The 26,088-nt window shown below is 48.5% G+C and overlaps 2 protein-coding genes and 1 long non-coding RNA gene across 5 annotated transcripts in view; 2 read left to right on the top strand and 1 right to left on the bottom strand.

The window, feature by feature from the left end:
• The window catches only part of Setdb1 (SET domain bifurcated histone lysine methyltransferase 1), a 38,265-nt gene extending 27,643 nt beyond the window's left edge, over window positions 1-10,622 (top strand). For both annotated transcript variants that reach the window (XM_090341061.1, XM_090341060.1), the window contains exons 16-23: window positions 3,595-3,764; window positions 4,884-5,512; window positions 7,086-7,114; window positions 7,200-7,329; window positions 7,749-7,914; window positions 9,283-9,494; window positions 9,744-9,832; window positions 9,995-10,622. In XM_090341061.1, the coding sequence (XP_090197187.1) occupies window positions 3,595-3,764; window positions 4,884-5,512; window positions 7,086-7,114; window positions 7,200-7,329; window positions 7,749-7,914; window positions 9,283-9,494; window positions 9,744-9,832; window positions 9,995-10,112 (1,543 nt within the window). In that variant the 3' untranslated portion in view covers window positions 10,113-10,622. The remainder of the gene's footprint in view (window positions 1-3,594; window positions 3,765-4,883; window positions 5,513-7,085; window positions 7,115-7,199; window positions 7,330-7,748; window positions 7,915-9,282; window positions 9,495-9,743; window positions 9,833-9,994) is intronic.
• Cers2 (ceramide synthase 2) lies at window positions 10,622-22,390 on the bottom strand. Of its 2 annotated transcripts, none has more exons than XM_090341063.1 (11): window positions 22,281-22,390; window positions 14,133-14,306; window positions 13,642-13,759; window positions 13,352-13,470; window positions 13,117-13,174; window positions 12,957-13,007; window positions 12,675-12,767; window positions 12,371-12,499; window positions 12,066-12,172; window positions 11,784-11,937; window positions 10,622-11,633 (listed from the first exon to the last, which is right to left on the bottom strand). In XM_090341063.1, the coding sequence occupies exons 2-11, from the start codon at window positions 14,303-14,305 to the stop codon at window positions 11,493-11,495; spliced, it is 1,143 nt and encodes a 380-aa protein (XP_090197189.1). In that variant the 5' UTR covers window position 14,306; window positions 22,281-22,390; the 3' UTR covers window positions 10,622-11,492. The 2 variants fall into 2 exon arrangements, with proteins under 2 accessions (XP_090197189.1, XP_090197188.1); XM_090341062.1 differs by lacking the exon at window positions 22,281-22,390 and adding an exon at window positions 21,523-21,625.
• Window positions 22,391-22,673: 283 nt separating this feature from the next.
• LOC150058298 (uncharacterized) lies at window positions 22,674-23,647 on the top strand. The gene is made up of 2 exons (XR_016536864.1): window positions 22,674-22,859; window positions 23,138-23,647. It is a non-coding gene; the product is annotated as an uncharacterized LOC150058298 (long non-coding RNA).
• The last annotated feature ends 2,441 nt before the right edge of the window (window positions 23,648-26,088 follow it).

The following is a 26,088-nucleotide window of genomic DNA, read 5'->3' as shown; positions in this document are numbered from 1 at the left end:
CATTAAGTCAAAGTATTAGCAGGTTCCGAATTTTACTTACAATGAACATGTAACTGGTAAGTAAATGTAATACAAGAATGCAATTAAAGCCAGGCACGGTAGTTCATGCCTATAATCCTAGCTACCAGGAGGTTGAGATCTGAGGTTCGTGGCTCAAAGCCAGCTTGGGCAATACAAAGCCAAAATACTTGAGAAAGCTCAAGGACAGTGCCCAGGCCCTGAGCTCAATGCCCAGGATGGGAAGTTGGGCTGTGGCTCAAGGGTAGGGCAGTAGCCTTGAGGTAAAGAGCTCAGGGACAATGCCCAGGCCAGAGTTCAAGCCCCATGACCAAAAAAAAAAATCAATTAAGTAACAGTTTTCCTTTTTTATGATCATGCCTTTTGTCGGGGGTGTCGGGTGGGTTGATACTGAGATTTTAACCCAGGGTCTTGCAATCCCTAGGCAAGAACCCTGTCCCCTGAGCCATGCTCCTTGCCCTTTTTGCTCCTTTTATTTTTCAGATTGGGTCTTTGTCAGAGGCTGGTCTCAGACCTATTTCTTTTTTTGGACAGCTTGAACTCTGGGCCTGGGCGCTGTCCCCGAGCTCTTCAGCTCAAGGTTAGTGCTCTGCTACGTTGAGCCATAGGGCCACTTCCTCAGTAGGCCTTTCTAAAGTTAAAAAAGGGGGGCTGGGAGTTTGGCCTAGTGGTAGAATGCTTGCCTAGCATGCACGAAGACTCAGGTTTGATTCCTTGGTACCACATATACATAGAAAAAAACAGAAATGGTGCTGTGGCTCAAGTGGTAGAGCTCTAGCCTTGAGAAAGCCCAAAAGATAGAGCTGAGGCCCTGAACTGAACTCAAGGCCTAGGACTGACTCAAAAAAAAAAAAAAGGCTGGGAGTGTGGCCTAATGGTAGAATGTTTGCCTAACATACATGAAGCCCTGGGTTTGATTTCTCAGTACCACACACAGAGAAAAATCTGGAAGTAGTGTAGTGCTGAGGTTCAAGTGGTAAGAGCAGTAGCCTGGAGAAAGCTCAAGAACAGTGCCTAGGCCCTGAGTCCAAGCCACAGGATTGGTAAAAAAAAAAAAAAAATGGAGCCCGGCACCAAGGGCTTACACATGTAATCCTAGCTACATCTTAAGGAACTCAATTCAAGGCCAGCCTGGGCATGAAAAAATCTCCATGAGGCTCTTACCTCCAGATAAACACCAGAAAAGAAAATGGAAAGTACAGCTGTGAATCAAGTGGTAGAGCAGAAGCCTTGAGCTGAAGAGCTCAGGGATAGTGACCGGGCCCGGAGTTCAAGCTCCATGACCTACCAAAAAAAAGTTAAAAGATGAGGAGCCAGGCACACACACACAAAAAGCTGTTGAAGGCATCTCTGAGAATAGAGTATAACTAATTTGTGTTAAGCATATGACATTTACATAATGCCAAACAGTATATGTGTATCTATATGAAAATATACATACAAGTATATTTTAAGGGGGCAATACTGGTATTTGAACTTGGGCTTGCTAAGCAGATGTTCTTACTACTGAGCCAAGGACTCTAGTCCTGTTTCTGCTAATTGTTTTCAGATAGGGTCTCATTTTATATCCCAGGTCTATAACTGGATACAATCCACCTATTTTACTTCCTGTCAGAGCTGGAATTATAGGCACTTACTACATTCTGGGTCTCATAAACTTTTTTGCCTGGGCTGACCTTGAACCATGAGCCTCCTATTCTAAGCCTCCCATTAGTCTGATTATTTATAGGCATGAGCTAACTGTCCAATTTCAAAGTGTATTTGCAGTAAGTAGAAGCTACTGCTTATCCTTTATCCAGATGGATATGTCATCTACCAACTAATGGTACTATAACCTTTCCAAAAGCAAATGCTTCCATTAAATTTACGTAACATGATAAGAAGTAAAATCCTACATGGTAGCTCACACCTGTAGACTAAAGTCACAGAGACTAGAGTCTCTGTGAGACTTTTTACCTCCAGTTAACCACCAGAAAACATAAAGTGGCACTGTGGCTCAAGGGGTAGGGCAGTAGTCTTGAGCTCAAGAGCTCAGGGACAATGCCCAGGCCCAGAGTTCAAGTCCCAGTACCGACCCCCCCCCAAAAAAAAAAGTTAAATCCTAATACTGAACAAAGCAAATAGAACAGTATTAAATTATTTCTTCATTAAAACTATTACCTTGCTAGCCAGGTGGGGTGGCTCATGCCTGTAATCCTAGATACTCAGGAGGCTGAGATCTGAGGATGAGGTTCAAAGCCAGCAGGGCTCAAAAGGGCCTCCCCCGCCCCGCCCCCAGACTCGTAGCTCTAATTTACCCCTAGAATATGAGAAGTGGGGCTTGGCTCCAGGGTAGGGCAGTAGCCTTGAACTGAAAATCCCAGGGACAACACCCAGGCCATGTTCAACCCCATGACCCACCAAAAAAAAGCAAACACAACTGTTACCTTGCTTTAATAATGCTATTTATTAGAACCTGGTTACAGTTAACTTTATAGTTTATTTTTATGGGTCATGGGGCTTGAACTCCACCTGTGCACTGTCCCTGTGCTCTTCAGCTCAAGGCTACCGCCCTACCCTTCGGCCAAGCTCCACTTCCCATTTTCTAGAGGGTAATTGGAGATAAGAATCTCAGGGATATTTTAATGCCAGGGCTAGCTTCGAACTATGATTTTCAGATCTCAGCCTCCTGAGTAGGATTTATAGGCGTGGGCCACTGGGCTCAGCTTATATATACTTTTATAAATTGATATGATCTTTATACTTTAGATATTTCTGTAGTGTATATATATTCACATCATTTGCTTCACTGTATCACTATAATTTTTGTGGGGAGGGGGGATGTCCATCATGGTGCTATCTCTGAGATTTTTCACTCAGTGCTAGTGCACTACTACTTTGAACCACAATCCTACTTCTAGTTTTCTGGTGGTTAATTGGAGGTAAGAGTCTCATAGACTTTTCTGCCTGGGTGAGCATCAAACTAATCCTCAGATCTCAGCTTCCTGAGTAGCTAGGATTACAGACATGAGCTACCAGCACCCAGCTATAACTACCTCTTTTTTGGGGGAGCCTGGGGCCTGAACTCTGAGCCTCAGCATTATCCCTGGGCTCTTCAGGTCAAGGCTCCTGCCCTACCCTTGAGCCACAGCCCATCTTGAGCCACCGTGCCTGGCTTATAACTATCTTTATAAACCATTTTTCCCCCTTTTAATTGCTCCCATGGGAACTATTGTCAAATAATTCAGAAGATAGACAATTTCATAAGTGACTTAGGTTAATGCCTTAATTTTTTGTTGTTGTTTGTGGGGCTTGAACTAGGTACTGTCCTTGAGCTCTTCAGCTCTACCATGTTGAGTCATAGCACCACTTCTGGTTTTCTGGTGGTTAATTGGAAATAAGAGTCTCATGGACTTTGCTGCCTGGGCTGGTTTTGAACTGCAGTCTTCAGAGCTCAGCCTCCTGAGTAGCTAGGATAACAGGCGTAAGCCACTAGAACCCAGCATTTTGTAATCTATACAGGACACATTTTTTGGGGGGATTTTAGTGCCCTAGTAATGTGTTTGCTTCATTGATTTGACTCTATCCTCCTCCTAGGGTTTATGAGTGTAACAAACGCTGCAAATGTGACCCAAACATGTGCACAAATCGGTTGGTACAACATGGATTACAGGTTCGGCTACAGCTGTTTAAGACACAGAACAAGGGCTGGGGTATCCGCTGCTTGGATGACATTGCCAGAGGATCTTTTGTCTGTATTTATGCAGGTTGGTGACAAAATACCAAGGTCACTTCTTGGGCTTATGACATGACAGGATATTGATACAGAGACAAATTGAGCAGAATAACGTACTAGCCAGACATCATGGTTCATATCTGTATTCCTAGCATAGGGAAGGCTACAACAGGTGAACTTAGTGTCAGTCCTTAGACTTGAACTCAGGGCCTGAGCACTGTCCCTTAGCTGTTTTGCTCAAGGCAAGTGCTCAACCATTTGAGCCACGCCTCCACTTCTGGCTTTTAAGTGTTTATAGAAGGTAAGAGTCTCACATTTCACAGACTTACCGCCCAGGCTGACTGCAAATTGCAATCTCAAATCTTACCTCCTGCGTAGCTAGCATTCCAGGTGAGCCACCAGTGCCTACCTAAGCAACCTTTTGAGTTTTGGGCCAGTGTGGGCTACATACATGACTGCTTCAAGAAAACAACAAAAAACCACTTCAGGGTTGCAGATGTGGCTCAGTAGAGTAGATGTTTAACATGTATGTGACCCTGGATCCAGTCTCAAAACCAAGAAAAAATACAGGTACAAGAATATGCAGATTCTTTCTATAAAGGAATGGTTTTCCTGTCTGAAAGGGCCAGAGAGGAACAAAAGTAGCTTATAAAGACAAAAATGAAAAGATTTCAGACACTGATATTTCACAGGAGAGATATGATTTAAACCCCCTCATATCGTTTTCTTCTGTATCACTTCACCCAGAGAGATCTGTTGTTTAAAGTAATGAAGAAATGTGAAGGCAATGGCTGGGCACATAGCCTTGTGGTAGAGTGTTCGCCTAGCATGCACGAAGCCTTAGGTTCGATTCCTCAGTACCACATACTCAGTAAGAGCCAGAAGCGGCACTGTGGCTCAAGTGGCAGAGTGCTAGCCTTGAGCAAAATGTGTCCAAGGACAGTGCCCAGGCCCTGAGTTCAAGCCCAGGACTGGCAAAAAAAAAAAAAAAAAGTGGGGGAAAGGGGAAGCAAAAGAGCAACATTTAAAACCATATTTTCATGCTAGACACTCAGAAAAAAATTTTGACTGTGTGCTACAGGACAGGGTACTCCTAAAAATGATGCCCATAACCCTAAAAGACTTAACATTCTTTTCTTTTAATTCTCAGGAAAAATCCTGACAGATGACTTTGCAGACAAAGAAGGCTTGGAGATGGGTGATGAGTACTTTGCAAATCTGGACCATATTGAGAGTGTAGAGAACTTCAAGGAAGGATATGAAAGCGATGTACCCTGTTCCTCTGACAGCAGTGGTGTTGACATGAAAGATCAGGAAGATGGAAACAGTGGGACAGAGGACCCTGAAGAGTCCAATGATGATAGCTCAGATGATAACTTCTGTAAGGATGAGGACTTTAGCACCAGCTCGGTGTGGCGTAGCTATGCTACCCGGAGGCAGACCCGAGGCCAAAAGGAGAACGGACCCACGGAAACAGCTTCCAAGGAGTCACGTCCCCCAGACCTTGGGCCTCCACATACTCCTGTCCCTCCTTCAGTCTCTGTAGGGGGCTGCAATCCACCTTCCTCTGAAGAGACACCCAAGAATAAGGTGGCCTCATGGTTGAGCTGCAATAGTGTCAGTGAAGGTGGTTTTGCTGACTCTGATAGCCGTTCATCCTTCAAGACTAGTGAAGCTGGGGAGACTCGGAATGGAGGAGGCCAAGGGGAGGCTGAAAAGGTCTCTACTTCAGTACTGGGCATGAAGGATGAAGGAGACATGAAGCAGGCCAAAAAAGAGGTAGGTCCCTGAAAGCTGAGATCAGTGGCTCTTTTGGGGGTGAGTTTTGTCATTTTGGTTCATTTTGCTGAGAAGCTGGGATTACACATGTGAGCCACCAGTGCCCAACTGTCAGGAGAACAGTGGCTTTTACTTTTGTGTAATGCGTCTGCTTTTAGATTATTTACATATTTTTTTGATGACAACCTGGTTATCTGCCCTCTCAACCTAGTGTATTCCTAGCATTTGTTTAAAGAACCAAATTAGCAGGGCACTATAGAGCACACTATGAGAGGCTAAGCGCAGGAGGATCATAATTCAGGCTAGCCAGGGCCTAAATGAAGGACCCTATTTAGAAAATAAGGCAAAAAGAGCTAGGAGTAGCTCAGGTGGTGGAGCATCTGCCTTATAAGCACCAGGCTGAGTTAAAACCCTAGTACCACCAACAAAGAATTAACTCAAAATTACTTCCTGAGAGAGAGTGCCTTGATTTATTCCAAAATGATTTACATACATTTGTTTTCCTTTGGGGGAAGGGAAGTTGGCCACTTCAGGAATGACCAAAATAAATAAGTAGAAATAGGTTATTTTAAAGTCAGGGAGTTTTTTTGTTAATTTTATTTGTGGCTTGAACTGAGAGCCTGAGAACTACTATCCTTGAGCTTTTGTCCTCAAGGCTAGCACTCTACCACTTTTGATTCAATTGTCATTTCCAATTTTCTGGGTATTATTTGCAGATAAGAGTCTTACAGACTATTCAGGCTTTAAACCACATCCCCAGATCTCTACATCTTGAGTAGCTAGGGTTACAGGTATGAGACACAGGTACCCAGCAAAGCAAGGGAGGAAGCTTGTTATGGATATCTAGTTCTAAAAAAGAAAATGAGCTGATTTCAAATTTATCACACTGAAAGTTAATGCATTGCAGTTGATGAAAATTTTCTGACTCTGTGTGTCAGTCCCGGGGCTTGAACTCAGGGCCTGAGCACTGTCCTTGGGCTAAAACTCTACCACTTGAGCTATAATACCACTTCTGGCTTTTCTATGTATATGGTACCAAGGAATCGAACCAGGGCCTTCGTGCATGCTAGGCAAGCACTCAAGAGACTCAGGCCAGTTTAGCCTAGTGGTAATTAGACTTTGGTCATAGTGTTTTCCTGTGAGCATTATGTCCCATCATAGGAAAAGGGTTAAAGAACTCTGCTAAGCAGGGCACAGTGGCTCACGCCTATAATCCTAGCTACTCAGGAGCTGAGATCTGAGGATCAAGGTTCAAAGCCAGCCTGGGCACAAAAGGACCTGAGACTCTTTATCTCCATTAACCTCTAGAAAATGGGAAGTGGGGCTTGGCTCAAGGGTAGGGTAGCCTTGAGCTGAAGAGCTCAGGGACAGCACCCAGACCCAGAGTTCAAGCCCCATGACCCTCCTCCAAAAAAAAAAAAAAACAATGCTGATAAATATGATCATAGCTGTCAAATTGCTGGTTGATTTCACCCTAGTTTAGACAGTGCATCTTTGATGTTTCTGAAAACTACTTGAAATGAAGTTTAATTACTGAATTTGTTACCTTTTTAACTTTTCACTTTTTTTCTAGGACCCTGATGATCGAAGCAAGGTGCCAGGGTAAGTATTTGTCATTTTGACTTGTTTCCAAGTGTGCCTTCTCAAATCAGTGATCTGAACCTTTCATTTCTTTCCCTCCCATCAGAGTTCCTGAAAGTTCTCGGAATTTTGGTTATAATCCTCATGTGAAGTCTGAAGGACTTCGCCGTCCATCTAGTAAGACCAATATGCATCAGAGTCGGCGACTCCTGGCCTCTGCCCACGCCAATCCTGATGTAAGTGACTTTTTTGAGTGTTTTATCCAGAGTGTAAGTGAAAAAACTTGGATGGATCTTAGCATAACAACTCGAGTGGAATTATTGTGAGGTCTTTCCTGGCTTCCTGGGCCTAAGCTTTCTACCTTACTCTTTTGTCCCACCTCTAATCTTACTACAGCCTCAGCTTTTACAGAGCAGACCTTAAAAAGACTTCCAGCTTACAGGCCAGGAGTTTGGCCTAGTGATAGAGTGCTTGCCTAGCATGCATGAAGACTCAGGTTCAATTCCTTCATAGCAAAAGCCAGAAGTGGTACTGTGGCTCTTGTGGTAGAGAAAGCTCAAGGACAGGGTTCAGGCTCTGAGCCCAAACCCAGGACTGGCACATACACACAAAAAGTTTCTCACTTTTTCTTTCTTTCTCATTCTTGTTTTCCCAGGATGTCCTGACACTGTCCAGTAGCACAGAAAGTGAGGAGGAAAGTGGTGCCAGCCGAAAGCCCACTGCTGGGCAGACTTCAACCACAGCAGTTGACAGTGATGATATCCAAACCATCTCCTCTGGCTCAGAAGGGGAAGAGTTTGAGGACAAGAAGAACATGTCTGGTAGTCTTGAAAAATTGAGGGATTGGTAGGAAGAAACAGGAGGAAAGTAGCAAGAGTATTTTTGAAGGAAGCCAAGAAGTGGGGGGAAAAGACTTAAGATTCTAGGACTCAAGGCGTCACTGGGTGGACTCCCTAACTAACCTTAACTGTTTTTTAACAAGTAATCTTCTGGGTTGGGAGTTTGGCCTGTTGGTAGAATGCTTGCCTGTCCATGCACAAAGACCAGGATCTGATTCCTCAGTACTACATACATAGAAAAGCTGGAAGTGGTGCTGTGGCTCAGGTGGCAGAATGTGTTAGACTTGAGGAAAAAGCCCAAGGACTGTGCTCAGGCCCTGAGTACAAGCTCCAGGACTTGGCAAAAAAAAAGTAATCTTCCTCTGTTTCTTCCTTCTCTAATTTTTCTCTAGGTTCTTTGTTCAGCAGATCTAATTCTGCTTTTAAAAACAGCCATTTAGGAGCATGGCCTAGTGGTAGAGTGCTCGCTTAGCATGCATTAAGTCCTGGGTTCAATTCCTTAGTACCACATAGAAAAAAAGCGGAAGTGCTGTGGCTCATAGGTGGAGCCGAGAAAGCCCAAGGACAGTGTTCAGGCCCCAAGTTCAAGCCCCAGGACTGGCACACACACATACACACAGCCATTTACTAAGTGCCACTGGCTTATACCTAGCAATTTGGGAAGCTGAGATCCATGATCATAGTTCAAAGCCAGCATAGCCATCAAAGTCATGAGACTCCTCTCAAATACAAAAAGCCAGAAGTAGAACTGTAGTTCTAGTGTTAGAGTGCTACTAACTAGCCTTGAGCACAAAAGCTCAGGAATGACCAAAAAGAGAGACCACACTGCCATTTAGAGCTGACACCTCAGACTTATAATTCTAGCTACCATTGAGGCTGAGAGCATGGCTTGAAACAAACAAAATTGTGAATCTTAGCTGATAACTAGCAAAGAGTCAGAACTGAAAGCAAGAGTGCATCAGTTGTGAATGAAATAGCTTGCTGAGCTTTTTTTGTTCAGAGGTTGAATTCAAACTCAAAAAAAAAAAAAAGCTCTGCCATTTAGTTTTAGCCTGAAGCACTACTATATTAATATTTCTCAAGTATATTTTGTAGAACAAAAATGGTGAAGCTATAATCCCAGCACTCAAAGTCAAGGCAAAGAGGACCAAGAGTTTGAGGCTGACCTAGGCTACTTAGTGAGACCATGCTCAAAAGGAGGGAGGGTTCCTAGAGGTGTGGCTCAAACAGAATGTGTAACTAGTAAGCTTGTTGAAATCCTGAGTTCAAGCCCCAGTTGCTGACAAAGGGGGTGGGAGAGCAGAATGTCAAGTTCGGATGGGTACTGACCCCATTCATCTTCTTGTCTAGGTCCAACAAAGCGCCAGGTGGCCGTTAAATCAACCAGAGGCTTCGCTCTTAAATCAACCCATGGGATTGCCATTAAGTCAACCAACATGGCCTCTGTGGACAAGGGAGAGAGTGCACCTGTTCGAAAGAACACACGCCAATTCTATGATGGTGAAGAGTCTTGCTACATCATTGATGCCAAGCTGGAAGGCAACCTGGGCCGCTACCTCAATGTGAGATCTCCTTCCCCAATTCTAGACTAGGGTTTTCCCACAGTCCTCTAATTTCTACTTTTAACATACTATGTAAAAGCCACCTTCCACCTTCTCTTTTTATAAATTGACTTCAAAAAGAGGTAGCTTTCTTTCAAAACATCTCTGCTGTAATGGGAAGGGTTAGATATCATTTTCTTCCAACCCTCACCCCACAAAACCAGATTCTATTTCTGTGGTTCTGATTCAATGCCATCCTTATACTTACAGCATAGTTGCAGTCCCAACCTGTTTGTCCAGAATGTCTTCGTGGATACCCATGATCTTCGCTTCCCCTGGGTAGCCTTCTTTGCCAGCAAGTAAGAGGGTGTCAGAAGAGTGATTGTTTGGGGAGGGGTGAGAACTACTGAAATCCTAAGGGCTCCTCCTGTCTGGTCCACCCCTAACCCTATATTCTGTCACTCTAGGTACCTGTGTTATCTACTACTTTTACCATACCCTGTCCTTTTTTTCCCCTCTAGGAGAATCCGAGCTGGGACAGAACTTACTTGGGACTATAACTATGAGGTGGGCAGTGTGGAAGGCAAAGAGCTGCTCTGCTGCTGTGGAGCCATCGAATGCAGAGGCCGTCTTCTTTAGAGGACAGCCTTTTTCCTCACATCCAGAACTGTCTTTTCCTCAGGAATTGGGTCTTCCTGACTGTTGAACTCTGACCCAAGCCAGCCTCTGGTCTAGCTACTCCCCAGCTCCTAGTAGATAGAAAAGGGGAGTCTGGATCAGGAGAGCTCTTCCATTGTGGTGCTAGCAGGCACAGTCCCTTTCTTGACTTTTAGAGGGACTACTACTCTAGCCTGGGCCTGATATCCTTCCCATCTCTGTGTACAGTGTCCCTATTCTCATAAATGGGGTCTGTGCATCTACCTATCCCTGGTTTGTACTGGTTCTTGAAAGATTTGGCAAGGTGGTAAGATTGTGATTTGTTTTCTCTCCCTCTGTCTCCAATTCTAAATCTTTAAGTGAAAGATCTGTTTCCCCATCCTTTCCAGTGGGCAGCTGTCATTAATCTTGTACTTTCTCTATCTCTATTTTTTTCTTACTTGCCATGTGAAACTTTAAAAAGAAAATGTTACATAACTGCAAGGAAGGCATAAGAAAGACTTTTAGTTTATTTAGTTGCTCCCCTTTCTTAATTCCTAACAGTCTGACGCTTGTTACCATATTTTATTTAACCTTTAATATATTTTAATTAAAAAAAAACCATTAACAGTACATTTTGGTCTGAAATGGTCCCTCTGCTGAAGTGCCAGGTGCTAGCTGTAGTTCTGGCTTTGAAACTGAAACCCCAAATGTTTAATAAATAAAAATTAGAACTAGTTGCCATTCTACTCCAAACCAGCTAGTCCAAAGAGGAAGGGAAGAGAGGTCAGAGAAAGGAGGTGGTAAGATTTTGGACCTGTGGTTAAAGAAAGGGAAAGGGCTACATATGCCCTCCCACAGTCAATTCATGTGTGCCTTAGGAGAGAAAAAGTTCAAAGTCAGCTCAGCTTTGGTTTCTGGCCCAAGTTGGGAGCTTAGAAAGGTGAGCCTTGGTCCAGCTTTGGCAGAATGAGGCCCACAGATGGGACAGACAATAAGGCACAACCCTAACTTGAGAGCAGGGTGTCAAAGGCAAACAACTAGGGTGAAATTCTTAATAAGGAATGTGAATTGTAACCTCTACCTCCAGAGCTGAGAAGGAGTCTCAGAGCAATTACAAAAGATGACTTGGAGAATAGAGAGGAAAATAAGACCATCCCCCCCTCTAACAAAGGATATAACCAGCCACCACTATCTGGGAATTGGCTGGTTAGAATTTGGTTTAAAGGCAACTGGCTGACAAGAGGAAGAGGGAGGACACAGAGAAGTCTCTCCCTTTTTCTTTAGTCCCCAGAGCTTAAAGTGACCCTACTTGAGGGAAAGTTGGCTAGTTCCTTGGCTTTGCGCATTACTGTGGGAAACCGCTGGTTTCTGAACAATGGTTCAGTCAATCTTCCGATGGTTGTTATTGAGAATAGGGTGGCCATTGGCTAGAGGCCGACTTTTTGTTCCTCCCCCAGCTGCAGCCTCCTCCCCCTCTGAGCTCTCTGTCTCATCGCGGTCACTGCGTTCATCTTCTACCAGCTGTGGAAGAGGGATAAGAAGGGTTACGTGATGTGATGTTCTCAGTTTCTGGGGTGTTGCTCCTGCCATCCCTCCCAGGGCCCCACATGTTTCAAAAGGGTTTGCTGGAATGAAACGATTAGGGCCTATAAAATGGAACAGAAACTTCACCTTTCCAGTTATGAATTTGTGGGCCATTCGCAAGATGAGGTAGGCCCAGAAGATGTGTAGTGCCTGTAGCACTGCCATCATGGCATTGAAGAAGTAATAGCCAAAGAAGGCAGGATAGAGCTCCAGCGGATACAACACGGTACAGAACACCATCCTAAGGATTGAAGGAGGACACAGAACTGTAAACGGGCAGGAGGGAAAAAAGTGGGGGATGGCGGGCGTTGAGTAAATGAGAGGCAAGACTGCATTCTTGACCACAGGACAGCCTGGCCACCTACTCACCAGAAGGGCAGGATGATTAGCCGAGTGATGATGAAAACAGCAGCAAAGACGATGAAGATGTTGTTACAGGTATTTTTCCATCCCGCGTAGTTGAACATCTTGGCTGACTGCATAAACGGCCTCAGCTATCATCCTGGGTCCCTGACTCTCCCATGTATGCTCTCATGTACACCCAGTTAGCAACACTGGCTCTGTAAACAACCCCCCCTCCCAGGAATGCCACTCCCCTTCCCAATGACCCCCAAAGAAAACAGGAATGAGGAGTATGCACTGGGGCTGCCACCACCAGTCTAAAGAAATCTAACCTCCAGCAAGTAGTCAGAAGCATCATGGAGAGCCATGATAAGAGTCCCCGCCCGGATGTAATTGACAAACCAGGAGAAGCTGATGAGGATGATGGTGGCCACATGGTGGATGATCTGTTCCTTGAAATCCTGTGGCAAAGACTACAGCTCCAGGGAACATTTCCCTGTTCCCCACCTTCCACTGTTCCTACCTCCCACCACCTTCCATTCCACTCAGATCCCACCAGCTCCTTCCAGAGCAGAAGCCAGAGGAAATCAGAGCCTCATTTGGCTGTTGGACTTACAGCACAACCCCTTCACCCACCTTTCGCTTGACATCAGAAGCAACGCTGAAGAGGAGGGACCAGTAGAAGGAAAGCTCAATCATGTAGTACCAATACTGGGAAGGGATAATGCTCTGGGAGAGGAGAGAGAGGTGAGCCCCAGAGCAACGAGTCCCCAGGGGATCACCTCTCCAAGCCCAGCCCTTCTAGCTCCTGGGGTCATTCTTACTTCCATGACTGAATTACTCTACTGTGCTTTCAAACTATCTTTTCACAAGGGTGTGGATGTCCTAGCCAACCCTATAAAGGCTCCTATTTCATACCTGCATGGGATATCCCTCCCAAACTTTCCTCATATCATAGAACCAGGGTTTCTGCAGAAAGACAATGAGAGATTAAAGACCAACCCAAGTGTGAATGACCTCAAATCACTCTGCCAGAGAATGAACTCCCTACTCCCTCTTCCCACTTATCCCAACTCACATCCACAATGACAGCCATGCCAGCAAGGAAGGAGATCAAGTAAAACGTGAACCTCCAGCTAGAAGAAGAAGCAGAACTGGCTAGGTGGGGAGGGTGGTACAGTGTCCAACACTTCCCAAGTGCTCCCAGCCTGACTCCATTCACCTGCCCTTGCCAACTGCCAGGATCTTCCCCTCCCAGCAAGAGACAGCATCTCTCTCTGCCCCTAGATTTTATTTGCCCCAACTTTCTACACCTGGCTTCTCGGAACTTCTTGAGAAGACTTGGCCGGTCCTGATTGCGGCGACGGCGGAACCAGCGTTCTACCTGGCGACCAGAAAGCCCACTCTGCCGAGACAAGAGCTCCACTTCTGCCTGGGTGTGATGAAATAATCGTTACATTCTGGCTCAGAATAAACAGCTCCCTCAATGCCCCAACCTCTCCCACTTCCACCCGAGGTTCCTGATGGCTTCCACCCACGAGAGTTAGCCTTCACACCAGAATCCAGGAACTCACAGAGCCTGAGCACAGTCTGCAGCTTGTACCTGCTTCGGCTGCTTGCCGCTGGTTAGGTAAAAATGCTCCAAGGTGGCGTTGGGAGGCGCCCGTAACCGAGTTTTCTCCTTTACATTCAGGAGGGCAGCCAGCGGTGTAGCCACATAACTGGGGAAAGGACATGATGGAGACGTGTCTGGCTCTCTTGGAGCCCTCTCCTAAACTAGGAAGAGGAAAGGACTCCAAGTTCAGATAACTCATTCCCTGGGCCTCAGTTTCCCCAGTTTGCTGGCAACCCACTTTCTTCTGGACTACTGGGCTGACTGTAGCTGACAAAGCAGCCTGTGTTCACTACTGGCCAGGCGGGTGGAGGGTAAGAACAAATAACCATTGAAGGGAAAGGGCCTCAGGAAGACAATGGGGCCCTGGGGGTGGGGGACAGTGGGCAGGGACCTGAAGAGCCAGAACTACAGCAAACATGAAGTCCAAGAGACTATGACTGGCTACTGAGGAAGATATGAGGGTTGCCTGGTATGCTCACAGCTCAAAGAAGTATCGAATGATGAGGAAGAGCAAGGCCAGGGGTAGTGTCACATAAAGGTCTGAAGCTTTGGCATAGACACGTCCATCTTGATCTTCGAGATCCGCCCAGGTTAGGTTCCCAGGCAGCCATAGCCGTTCCCACCAGAAGTAATCATACAAGGTCCGGAGCATCCTAAGTGAGGAGGAATAGGAGAAAATGTCAAAAGGGGTTACCAGTGGGAGAAGAGCTTGAAGAATAAAAGCTTTCTTATCATGTCAAAAAGTGCTGGGGGAGGGGGGGGCTGGAGTTTCGCCTAGTGGTAGAGTGCTTGCCTAGCAAGCGTGGATTCCTCAGTACCATATACATAGAAAAAGAAGAGATGCTGTGGCTCAAGTGGTAGAGTGCTAGCCTTGAGGAAAGCCCAAGAACAGTGCTCAGGCCCTGAGCTCAAGCCCAGGACTGGCAAAAAAAAAAAAAAAAAAAAAAAAAAAATGCCAGGGGGTTGCCAGGCACTGGTGGCTCAAACCCAAATCCTAGCTATTTGGGAAACTAAGATTGTGAGACCATTATCTCCAGTTAACCAGCAAAAAGGCAACAGAAATGTGGCTCAAATAGTAGAACACCGGCTTTGAGCGGAAAAAGACCATGAGGCATTGAGTTTAAGCCCCAAAACAGCACAAACACGCGCGCGCGCGCACACACACACACACAAAGAAAAAAAAGAAAAAGAGCAGAGGCTGCCTGATTCTGGTCCTGTCCATGTGGCTTTGGAACAAATCTATTTTCTCATCTGTAGTATAGTAGCTTTTAACATTTACTGTTTATATTGGAAGAAAATGAGAGGGGAGTGGCATGTTTTAAAAAGGAATGTATTGAGGCCGGGAGTTTGGCCTAGTGGTAGAGTGCCTGGCTAGCATGCTCGAAGACCAGGGTTCGATTCCTGGAGGCCACATACATAGGAAAAAAAAAACAAACTGAAAGTGGTGCTGAGGCTCAACTGGTAGAGCTCTAGCCTTGAGAAAGTCCAAGGACAGTGCTCAGGCCCTGAGCTCAAGCCCAGGACTGGCAAAAAAAAAAAAAAAAAAAAAGGAATGTACTGATTACCTGACTTATGGAAATGTAACCCCTCTGTATATCACCTTTACAATTTCACGACAAAATTTACTGTTTGGGACAGCCTCAGATGACACTGCCATCAAAGAAGTCTTAGGATCCTTGATGGTTGGGTGCCAGTGACACACCTGCAATCTCAACTACCCAAGAGGCTCAGATCTGGGACTACTGCTATTCAAAGCCAGGGGGGCAGTAAAGTCCAGAAGTCTCCATCTTTAAAATAACCACAAAAAAAGTCAAGCTCAAGTGTGGCTCAAATAGTAGAAAGCAAGCACAGAGCCCCAATTCTGGCTAAAAAGGAACTTAGCAGTTGGTACAGTGGCTCATACCTCTAATCCTAGTGACTTTAGGAGGTAAGTATCGGGAGATCAAGGTTTGAGGCCAGCCTAGGCAAAAAGTTGGCAAGACCCTATCGATCTCAACCAACAAAAGCTGGGCGTGGTAACACAGACCTATCATCCTTGCTATCTAAGATGCATATAAACAGGAGGATAAAAGCTGAGAACAGAGGACTAGGGCAAAAGCTTTCTCCCCTTCCTTACAACCTACAGAGCAGAACATCTGTAGGAAAAATGAGGTCAATGTAAGGCAACAATAAGTTCTTCAGGAAAACCATAAGAACAGTGAGTGAACATGAGACAGGAGACATCAGTACACAGAATTGACACAAGAGCTAGGGAACCCCGTCTATGAGCCTCTTTTTACATAGTGAAGGCTAAAGGTAAGAGAACACAGGCAGAAGCCAAAAACATTTCTATCCAATGGAATGAAACTTTTTTGAAAATGTTATTTTTGTTTATGTAGTACCAAGGAATTGACCCCAGGGCCTCATGCATGTTAGAAAAACACACTGTCACTAGGCCATAGTCCTAGCCCCTTCTTTTTTCAGTTTCTAAGATTGTCTTGCTATGGATCTCAGGCTTGCAAGCCTCAGCCACCACAGTACTGGGACCACAGGTGACATTATCGTGCCAGCTCCAGCTTTTCCTAAATTGCTTATTTTGTTTTGTTTTTGGTGGGTCATGGCGCTTGAACTCAGCCTAAGCACTGTCCCTGAGCTCTTCAGCTCAAGGCTACCACCCTACCCTTGAGCCAAGCCCCACTTCCCATTTTCTAGAGGTTAACTGGCGATAAGTCTCAGGTTCTATGTAAGTGGTGCCGAGGAATCAAGCCGAACCAGTGTCTTCGTGCATGCTAGGCAAGCACTCTACCACTAGGCCAAGCTCCCAGCCCCCTCCTGCTGAACTTTTCAATGGAACTTTCTTTCCTCTCCCTCTTTTTTTCATCACTTGAACTCTGGGCCTGGCTATTGTCCCTGAGTTCTTCAGCTCAAGGCTACCACTCAACCACTTGAGCACCACTTCTGATTTTCTGGTGGCTAAATGGAGATAAGAGTCTCACAGACTTCCATGCCTGGGCTAGCTTTGAACTGTGATCCTCAGACCTCAGTCTCCTGAGTAGCTAGGATTACAGGTGTGAGCCACCAGCACCCAACTTCACTTTTGGTAAGTACGCATTAATTGTACCAGGAAGTTTCATCATGGGCCAGGAGTACAGTGCTTGCCTAGCATGTATGAAGCCCTGGGTTCAACTGGTACCACATACAGAGAAAAAGCTCAAGTGTTACCTTTGAAAAAGCCCAAGGACAGTGCCCAGGCCCTGAGTTCAAGCCCCAAGACTGGTAAAAAAAAAAAAAATCACCATGGGATTTTGCCACATGCATGTATACGTAATTTTTTTTTTTTGGGGGGGGGGGTAGGTCATGGGGCGTGAACTCAGCCTGGACGCTGTCCCAGAGCTCTTCAGTGCAAGGCTACTACCCTACCCCGAGGCCTGGCCATTGTCCCTGTACTCTTCAAGGCTACCACTCCCCCACTTCTGGTTTTCTAGCGGTTAACTGAAGAGTCTCAAGTACATGGGCTGGGAGTTTGGCCTAGTGGTAGAGTGCTTGCCTAGCATGCACGAAGACCCAGGTTCAATTCCTTGGTACCACATAGAAAAAAAAACCAGAAGTGGGCCGGGAGTTTGGCCTAGTGGTTCAAGTGCTTGCCTAGCATGCATGAAGACCAGGGTTCAATTCCTAGGTACCACATACATAGAAAAAAGCCAGAAGTGGTGCTGAGGCTCAAGTGGTAGAGCTCTAGCCTTGAGAAAATCCAAGGACAGTGCTCAGGCCCTGAGCTCAAGCCCAGGACTGGCAAAAAAAAAAAAAAAAAACCAGAAGTGGTGCTGTTACTCAAGCGGTAGAGCTCTAGCCTTGAGAAAGCCCAAGGACAGTGCTCAGGCCCTGAGTACAAGCCCCAGGACTAGTAAAAAAAAAAAAAAAAAAAAAATTCTCAGGTACGTTTGTGCCTGGGCTGGCTTTGAACATTGATCCACAGATCTCGACCTCCTGAGTGGCTAGGATTACAAATGTGAGCCACCGCGCCCAGTTTTATATTTTAACTAGAGGAACCGCTTTTATTGCTCTCTCCCTTCTCAGTTCCCCCACTTCCCAGGGGCTTCTTCATACAAAGTACATAAAATAGTTTGCAGGAAGACCCATCATAAACACCCCTCTAGGGGGCTGGGAATTTGGCCTAGTGGTAAGAGTGCTTGCCTAGCATGCACGAAGACCTGGGTTTGATTCTTCGGGACCCCATATACATAGAAAAAGCCAGAAGTGGTGCTGTGGCTCAAGTGGTAGAGTGCTAGCCTTGAAAAAGCCCAAGGACAATGCTCAGGCCCTGAACTCAAGCCAAAAGACTGGCAAAAAATAAATAAAAATAAACACAACCTCTACCAAAAAGAGAGCTGTGTTGCCTTAGCACTTCTCCCCTTCCCTCCACAGAAGATAAAGGGACCCTGGAGCAGGCATGACCACTTAAGACACCCAGCTTAGGAAGGGAATGGTTTGTGGCTCACAGGGGGACAGTAGCCGCTTGGAACTCAGAGATGCAGTAAGACAGCCCTAAAGTCAGGGAAGTTGGGTGGCTGGCGCGCACGCCCTGGCAGTTGAGGGACTGGGGCAGAGCAGACAGGGCAGTCTTGTTCAGGCTCCTCACCCCCTGTTCTCCTCCCAAGAGGAAAGGGGGATGGTAGCATTGAGACTGGTCTAAAGCTGAGAAAGAAAGGTGATTTTTCTTTCAGCTGGGAAAGAAAGAGTGCACAGAGCTTTCCCACCATGAATGGAGTGGCAGAGGCCAATGGGTACCGCGGAAGGCAGGCCAACTCCTCACAGCTGAGCTGGGCTGGTCCTCATTCCCATCAGCTCCTCAGCCAGCTCCACCCCACTCTCCACAGAAGCCCTTGCGAAATCCCTCTCGGCCTGTCACGGGTCAGTATTCCAGCTCAAGGACTTTACCCTTTTGTCCCCACTCCTGGTCACTGCTCTCTTGGATGAAATCAAGAGGTCAGCATTTGACAATAAAGAAGCTTCAATTCCACCTCCCCCCACCCCCACCATGTCAAGTTCTCTCACACATTCCAAGCCTCAGGACCCAAGGCACAACTCCTTCCCCTCCACCTTAGCCAGAATAAATATTTAATTAGTTAAAGAGATGGAAGCTTTTTGAACTGAATAACATTAAATATAATTCCCCACACAGCAAACATTCTTCCTACAGAAAAGTAGAAAACTTGGGCTGGGGATATGGCTTAATGGTAGAGTGCTTGCCTAGCATGCATGAAGCCCTGGGTTCAATCTCTCACTATCACATAAACAGAAACAGCCAGAAGTGGCACTGTGGTTCAAATGGTAAAGTGCTAGACTTTTTTTTTTTTTTTTTTTTTTGCCAGTCTTGGACTTGAGCACTGTCCTTGGGCCTTCTCAAGGCTAGTGCTCTACCACTTAAGCCACAGCACCACTTCTGGCTTTTTCTATGTATGTGGTACCGAGGAATCGAGCCCGGGTCTCCGTGTATGCTAGGCAAGCACTCTACCACTAGGCCAAACCTGCCAGCCCCTAGAGTGCTAGTCTTGAGCCAAAGGGCTCAGGGGGCCAGGAGCATAGCTCAGTTAGCATGCATGAAGCCCTGGGTTTGATTCCTTGGTATCACATACTAAGAAAAAGCTGGAAGTGGTGCTGTGGCTCAAATGGCAAAGGGCTAGCCTTGGGCAAAAAGTGTCCAACGTCAGTACCCAGGCTGAGTTCAGGCCCCAGGACTGACAAAGAGCAACAGAAATGGGGGAGAGGGCGAAGTAGAAAACTGAACAGAGAAAGGACATTGTAACTTGCACCCCTCAATTTTTTTCTTTTGCTTAGCCTGACTGGAGTGGGGAAATTTATCTGACTGCTACATCTCTAGGGTCCCATCTTTTCCTCCACTGAAGCCTAAACTGAGAGCAGCCTGGACCTTGCATCCCATCCATCCATCCCATTCTGTAGGTAGAAACTGACAGGGAAATTGGTAGGGATGTTTCTCTGGTCAGGGGCATTTTGAGGGATAGGGACTAGGGAGGTGGGGGGGTGGAGGGCTAGAGATAGCTTGTGCCTCTCCCCTGGCTTCCTGGGGCCCAGAAAAATATCTTTCTTACACTTACTCTACAACTAGAATGTGAGGAGTTAATGTACAGAGTAGGTGTCAGTGAGTGATAAAGGCAAGCAGCTGAAGTGTGCGCCTCTCTTAGGCCTTGGACAAGCTGGCACTTGTCCTCTTCCTATGCAAGCAGGAAAGTGCAAGGCAGGCATGAGAGCGCAGGATGTGTGGAGATTCATGAGGGCCTGCTCCCACACCTGTGTTTCAGGCTTTCAGTGACCACAGCCCTCCCAGGTATTCTGGAACACCATTAGCAGAGATGTACTGCCCCGGCGGACAGGCAGATGGCACAGGAGTCAGCAGGGTCAGGGCTGCTGACGGCACAGAAGGGGAAAGGATGCAACCTGCACAACACATCCCCACACAACCGAGGAGCCCACATCCTAGGACAGCCGGCAGCCAAGGGGTCTTCTTGGCACTGGCACACCAAACAAACAAAGCATCCCATGAACAAGAGACCTGAACAAAACAACAACAAAAGTAGGTTATGCCAACTCAAGGGTAGGGAGATAACCCTGATTTTCCAGACTCCTCAGTCCTCAGGGCAGATTAATTTCCTTATAGGAAAAAAAAAACAAACGAAAACACCACACCTATACTTTTCCATTATTACACACTCACACAGATAATGGGGCATGTACCTGCATCTTTCTCACACACACTTGCCTGAGACAGTGCTACTTTGAGGCACAAGCTCTGGAGAGGACCCAATAAAGCAGGGATTTCATGAGCATTAGATTACTAGGAACTTGAGCAGGGCTCTGCCCAGTCCTAACCTTTGCCCCAACCCTTGACTGCGCCCTCTCTGAGCCCCTCTATGTCCAGGTGGATGAATGAACTTGTAGACCCAGAAGGCTCAGAAAGCATGTTTACCCTAACAGTCCTATGGACTGCTGAGTTTGGATTAAGGAAATCTAAAAGTGTCAGCAAAAGGGAGAGAGGAGGAAAGAGGGGGAGAAAGAGGAAGGGAGAGAGGGAGAGAGGGAGAGAGGGAGAGAGAGGGAGAGAAAGGGAGAGAAAGGGAGAGAAAGGGAGAGAGGGAGAGAGAGAGAACAAGAGAGCCTAGTCTCTTAGTTTCTGGAGAAGCAACTGCAAAAAAAAAAAAAAAAAAAGCAGAAGTAGTGGAAGGAATCCTGACTTTTGAGTTCACAGGAGCGGACTGTCAACTAGTCTAGAAGGCTGCAAGCCATGGGCCGACAAGAGGTGTCACTGGCCCAGGAAACAGCACAGGCCCAGAAATGTGGGTTGAATTCTGGGGAAAACGGGGGTGAGAGTTGATGAGTACAGTAGTCCTCACAGCTCATCTGGGATGGCCCATCAAAACCACCCCACCATACTCCTGAAACGATAGCCCTTAGGAGCAGGCAAAGGCTGAAGTCGGGGCACAGGAAAGAGGCCCTCTTCCAAGGCAAACTCTAGCCTGAGGCCCCAGTAACAACAACAACAAAAAAAGGTACCAGAGGAAACAAAACATCCCTCCCTCTCTCTCCCTGGTCACTATGTGGTCAGGGGCAGGTCCTAAAGGTCAGGGCTGCAGATAGATCCTTGTCCTTAAGAGCCTGTCACCATCAGAGCCAGTCACCTCAGCTCCCCTCCCCTGCCCTCTGCTCTGTGTAAGGTAAGGGTGACTGTCGGGAGGAGGGGGGGTCTTCCTTCTCGGATATGAGTTCTCTGACAGGCTGGCACCTGGCAAATCAGGTAAGAGCCTCACTCCGATGCCAGGCGCATGGCTTGGGGCACAAAAACCCCCTCCAAACTGAAAGGCGAATGTCACACACCTGCGGCCCGTGGGGCCTGGAGACCAGTAATGAGCAGGGGCGGCCCGGAGAGCCAGTTTTGCCAGCTGCTCCCCAGCCAGCCGGGCACTGCTCATAACGGTCTGGAGGAGCCCTAACCCCTCGGGGGCCGGGACGCGCTCAGGGCCACTCCTTCCTGTTTTCCGTTAAGCACATGGGCGCCCGGGCCTCGGCCCGGGGTGGGCACGACGGGCACAGGAAGAGAAGGTGGCAGGGCCTCCTCTGCCCGGGCGACCCCGCGGGGCGCTGCCAGGCCGGGGATGTGCGCGAGTGCTCGGCGGGTTCTCCACGCGCGCGGCCCGGGGTGGCCCTCGCCCCCATCCCCGCCCCCACCTGTTGCCCCGCAGCGCTCCGCGGAGCCGGGGGCTGCGCGGCCCGGAACGCCGAGGCGCCAGGCCAGGCAGCCCCCGGGCGGCGCTCAGGGGCCCGGCCGCTCCCGCCAGGCGCTCGGCCCGCCCTCCGGCCCCGGGCCGCCGCCATGAGCCCGGGCCCGGCAGAGCCGCCCCCCCGCCCCGCCACGGCCGGCGGCGGCCCCTTCCGGGCGCTCCGGTGGGCTCGGCGCCCTTCCTCGGGGTCGCGACCCCCTCCTCCAGCCCGCGCCCCGTCTGCCACCCAGAGCTCGGCCCTCCCCACCCAGCCCCAGCGGGAGGCTTCCGTCCCCCCACAACTTAGCCTCCACCCCTGCGTTTCCGCGCCCACCCCGGCGCGCGCGCCGCCCGGGAGCCCGGAACCCGACTCACGCGGCGGTGGCGGCGTCGCGGGGCTGAGTGTGCCGGGAGCCGCGCTCCGTCCCCCGTCCCAGCTCCGGGCCCCGCCGCTCTGGCTCGGCCCCGCGCTCTCCACCCCTCGCTCTCCGGCCCCCGCTCTCCTCCCCCTTCCGCCCGCGCGGGCCGGCCCGTCCCTCCGCCTCCTTCCTCCTCCTCTTCCTCCTCCTCCTCGCCCTCCCTCCTCCCCTTCCTCCTCCCCCGGCCTCCCGCGGAACTCAGGCCCGCCGAGTCCCTACCCAGCACCGGGGAGAAAGGCCGCGAGGCACGGGGGCCGAGCGCGAGACTGGGCGTGGGCCGGCCGTCCACGAGGGGAGGGGAAGAAGGGGCGGGAGAGGAGAGGGAGGAAGGGAGGGGCCGGGGGGGGGGGCGGGCCGAGCTCCGCTCCGCGCCCTGCCCGCGGCGCCCTCGCCGCGCTCCGCCGGCCTCCCCGCCTCGGGGCCGGGCCTGGACCCCCCGCGGCTGCGCCTGGGACGGGGCCGCCCGGGGGGCTCCGAGGGCCTCGTCTCCGGGCCCCCCTACTTCGCGCCCGAGGCCAGAGGGCACCCCGCTTGTGTAAGACGTCCCCCCGCGTCCTTCCCCTTGAGGTCGTTTGGCAATAACTGACGAGCCCGGGACGGACCCGGGGCCCGCGCGGGGAGCTCGCTGCGCCCCCCGCTGCCCCCCCCCCCGCCCTGCTGCGCCCCCGCCCTGCTGCCCCCCCCCCGCCCTGCTGCCCCCCCGCCCTGCTGCGCCCCCCCCGCCCTGCTGCCCCCCCGCCCTGCTGCGCCCCCTCCTCTCCGCGGGGCCGTGGGGGGAACGAGCTTGAACTCACTTGGCGTTTTCCGCTCCAGGCTGGAGCTCCACCACCTGAGCCGCCCCTCCACTTCTGGCGTTTCGCTGGTTGGTGGGTTTCCGGCCCGAGGGTCCTCAGCTCTCAGCCTCCCGAGCCGCCTGTGCCACCCGGACTCAGCTTGTTGTGTACTTTCTTTCCCTTTAACAAACGGGTGTTGCACTGCTGCCCGGTTCAGAACCTGTGGCTGGGCTCCTTCCACAGTAGTCAGATGCATGCACTGGCCCTGAGGAGGGGTTCACGGGGTTCACCCTGGCCCCCGGCTCACTTCCTCCTTGTAGGGGGTCCCTCAGTCGGCTTGGCCACCCTCCACGGACCAGCTGACCTGCCCCCTGCACCAGTCACCCAGGGCCCCGAGCCTTTCAAGCCCCAGGGCCTGCCCAATTTATTTTTTATTTTTTTTTCCCTGTTCTCAGCCACCTGTCTAGGCTGGGCCAGCCCATGTCCCTTTAAATGCCTCCCCTGCTTAACGTGTGTTGTACTGTATAAAATACGATACATTGTATCTTTCTCTCAGCCTTCCAATTGTCTTCAGTGAACTCCGGGAGTCCTCGGTACACATTCACTAAGATGGGGTTTTCTGCAGGATTCCTCCGGCTCTTACCCATCCCGGCACTTGTACTATTTATCTCCCCTCTTTTAGGTTCTGAGTCCCTTTCTCAAGTGGTTTTCATATATCTCACTCTTTCCCATTTCCCATTGACCCCTCTCTATTTATTTGGGCAGTATTAGAGGTTCAACTCAGGACTTGATGCTTGCTAGGCAGATGACTCTACCATTTGGATCCCCCCCCCTTTGGGCTATTATTTATTAGCTTGTTTATTTTAATGTTTACATTTATTTGTTTATTTGTCTATCATGAACCATCATGAGCTTGTTTTCTCAAGGCTAGCACTTCTTCTCACTTGAGCCACAGCCCCATTTCTGTATTTTGGGGTAGTAAATTGGAGATAAAGAGTCTCATACTCTCCTGACTGGCTCAAACTCAGATCCTCAGATCTCAGCCTCCTGAGTAGCTAATATTACAACCAGGACCCATTCGGGCCTGCTTTTTTATTTGTGTGTTTGAGATCATGAGGCTTGAACTCAAGGTCTAGCCACTCTCCCTGAGCCTTTTCCACTTGAGGCTAGCACTCTACCACTTGAAGTCACAGCTCCACTTCAGGTTTTCTGGTGGTGAGTTGGAGATAAGAGTCTCACAGACTTACAGCCTGGGCTGGCTTTGAACTGCAATCCTCAGATCTCAGCCTCCTGAGCAGCCAGGATTACAGGCCATTACAGGTATGAGCCACTGGCACTGGGGTTTGTGCCTAGTTTTGTTTTCTGCGTTAGAGTTTGAACTCAGGACGGCCTGCTTGCTAGGCTGGCACTCCACAATGTGAGCCACACTTCTAGCTCAGCTTTTGTCATTTTTCAAGTAGGGTCTCACTTTTTGCTGTGGAGAGGGCAAGATGGACAAACATCTGGCTACTTACACTTTCTGCATAGCTAGCATGAGTACGCCACCACACCTAGCTTTTTTAAAAATTGTTTGAGATGGAGGGAACCTCTATAATTTCTGCCCTAAAAACTATCCTCCTCTTGATGTTACTCTCCTGTAGCTAACATCACAAGCATGTGCCACTGTCCTTGTCTAGAGATGGCCTTTGTGCATTTTCTGTTTTGTTTTGTGCTTGCTCTGTAGAGACTCTACCTCCAGACCCAAAATTTTTAAATGTTTCCTCAGAAAGACTGAAAAGTGGTTAATTTTTTTTAAATTATAGCAGTGAGGAAATTAGAGGCAAAAGGAGGATAATGACAGCCTGGGAAATAAAACAATGTCTTCCTTCCCCAGGAGACAATGGATAAAATGGATAGAGAAGGGAAAACTTGCCCTTTCCCAGCATTAGGATTACACTCTACTACCTTGGCTAGATCAGGAGATTCTGATTGCCACCCTGTCAAATTGGCATGGCCACACCCATAGTGTCTCACGTGTGCCTGCCTTGGAATGAGTCACTTCCTTCTGAATGGGCTGACGAGGTGTCCCAAGGCAAAGGACAAGCCCAGAGGACCAGGGTTTAGGTATCTGAGCAAGCTTCTGGGCAAAGCAAACACATAGACCTCAATTAGGAAAGGTGGGCCTTGTAAATAGCACAGAACTGTTTGGGCAAAGAGGAGAGCCTGGCTGGTATCTATAGACACTCCCCCACTTCTGGGGGAGTTTCCTAAATGAGGTAAAAGAGGGCAGAGCTCTTGTATATTCTGAAATCATGTAATACAAACTATGGGTAGAAAAAGCAGTATGGGGGGTGGGAGGATGGAAATGGGGACAAAAACATAAGAAAGGATATCAATGTGTGAGAAGTAATGCACCTTCCATCTGGTGAATATAACTGGAACCCTTCTATACATTGAAATTTAAAAAGGGGGAGCTGGGAGTTTGGCCTAGTGATAGAGTGCTTGCCTAGCATACACGAAGACCTGGGTTTGATTCCTCAGTACCACATATATAGAAAGAAAAAAAAAAAGCGGGAAGTGGTGCTGAGGCTCAAGTGGTAGAGCTCTAGCCTTGAGAAAGTCCAAAGACAGTGCTCAGGCCCTGAGCTCAAGCCCAGGACTGGCAAAAAAAAAAAAAAAAAAAGAAAGAAAGAGAAAAGAAAGAAAAGAAAGAAAGAAAAAGAAAAAGCAGTATGAGAACTGAGAGTATTACAGGTATTTGTGATTCAACCACCAGTTGAGTATTCCACCAAGAGGGGCTGTACACAAATCAGCCACACCCTCAACGAGGTGAGGTAGCACTGAGAAGAAATTAGGAAACCTGGACTCTGGTTCTAGCAACATGGCCTTGGGAAATCACACATCTTCCTTGAACCAGTAAGGAAGGAGTGTTTTGTTTTTGTTTTTGTGGATCATGGGGCTTGGACTCTGGGCCTGGGTGTGCTGTTCCCGAGCTCTTCGGCTCAAGGCTAC

The sequence above is a fragment of the Megascapheus bottae genome, chromosome 10 (genome assembly GCF_031878675.1).
Source record: "Megascapheus bottae isolate mThoBot1 chromosome 10, mThoBot2.hap1, whole genome shotgun sequence".
NCBI classification, from domain to species: Eukaryota; Metazoa; Chordata; class Mammalia; order Rodentia; family Geomyidae; genus Megascapheus; species Megascapheus bottae.
The sequence above is the reverse complement of the archived record's forward strand: the minus strand, read 5'-3'. Positions and strand labels throughout refer to the sequence as shown.

Excerpts from the sequence above, each read along its gene's own strand:
- Cers2 (XM_090341062.1), bottom strand. The coding sequence starts at position 21,617 with ATGAGCAGTGCCCGGCTGGCTGGGGAGCAGCTGGCAAAACTGGCTCTC. Across the intron at positions 12,500-12,674 it reads CTTCTGATGTCAAGCGAAAG|GATTTCAAGGAACAGATCAT; the intron begins GTGGGTGAAGGG and ends TCTTTGCCACAG. Across the intron at positions 11,634-11,783 it reads ACAAATTCATAACTGGAAAG|CTGGTAGAAGATGAACGCAG; the intron begins GTGAAGTTTCTG and ends CCTCTTCCACAG.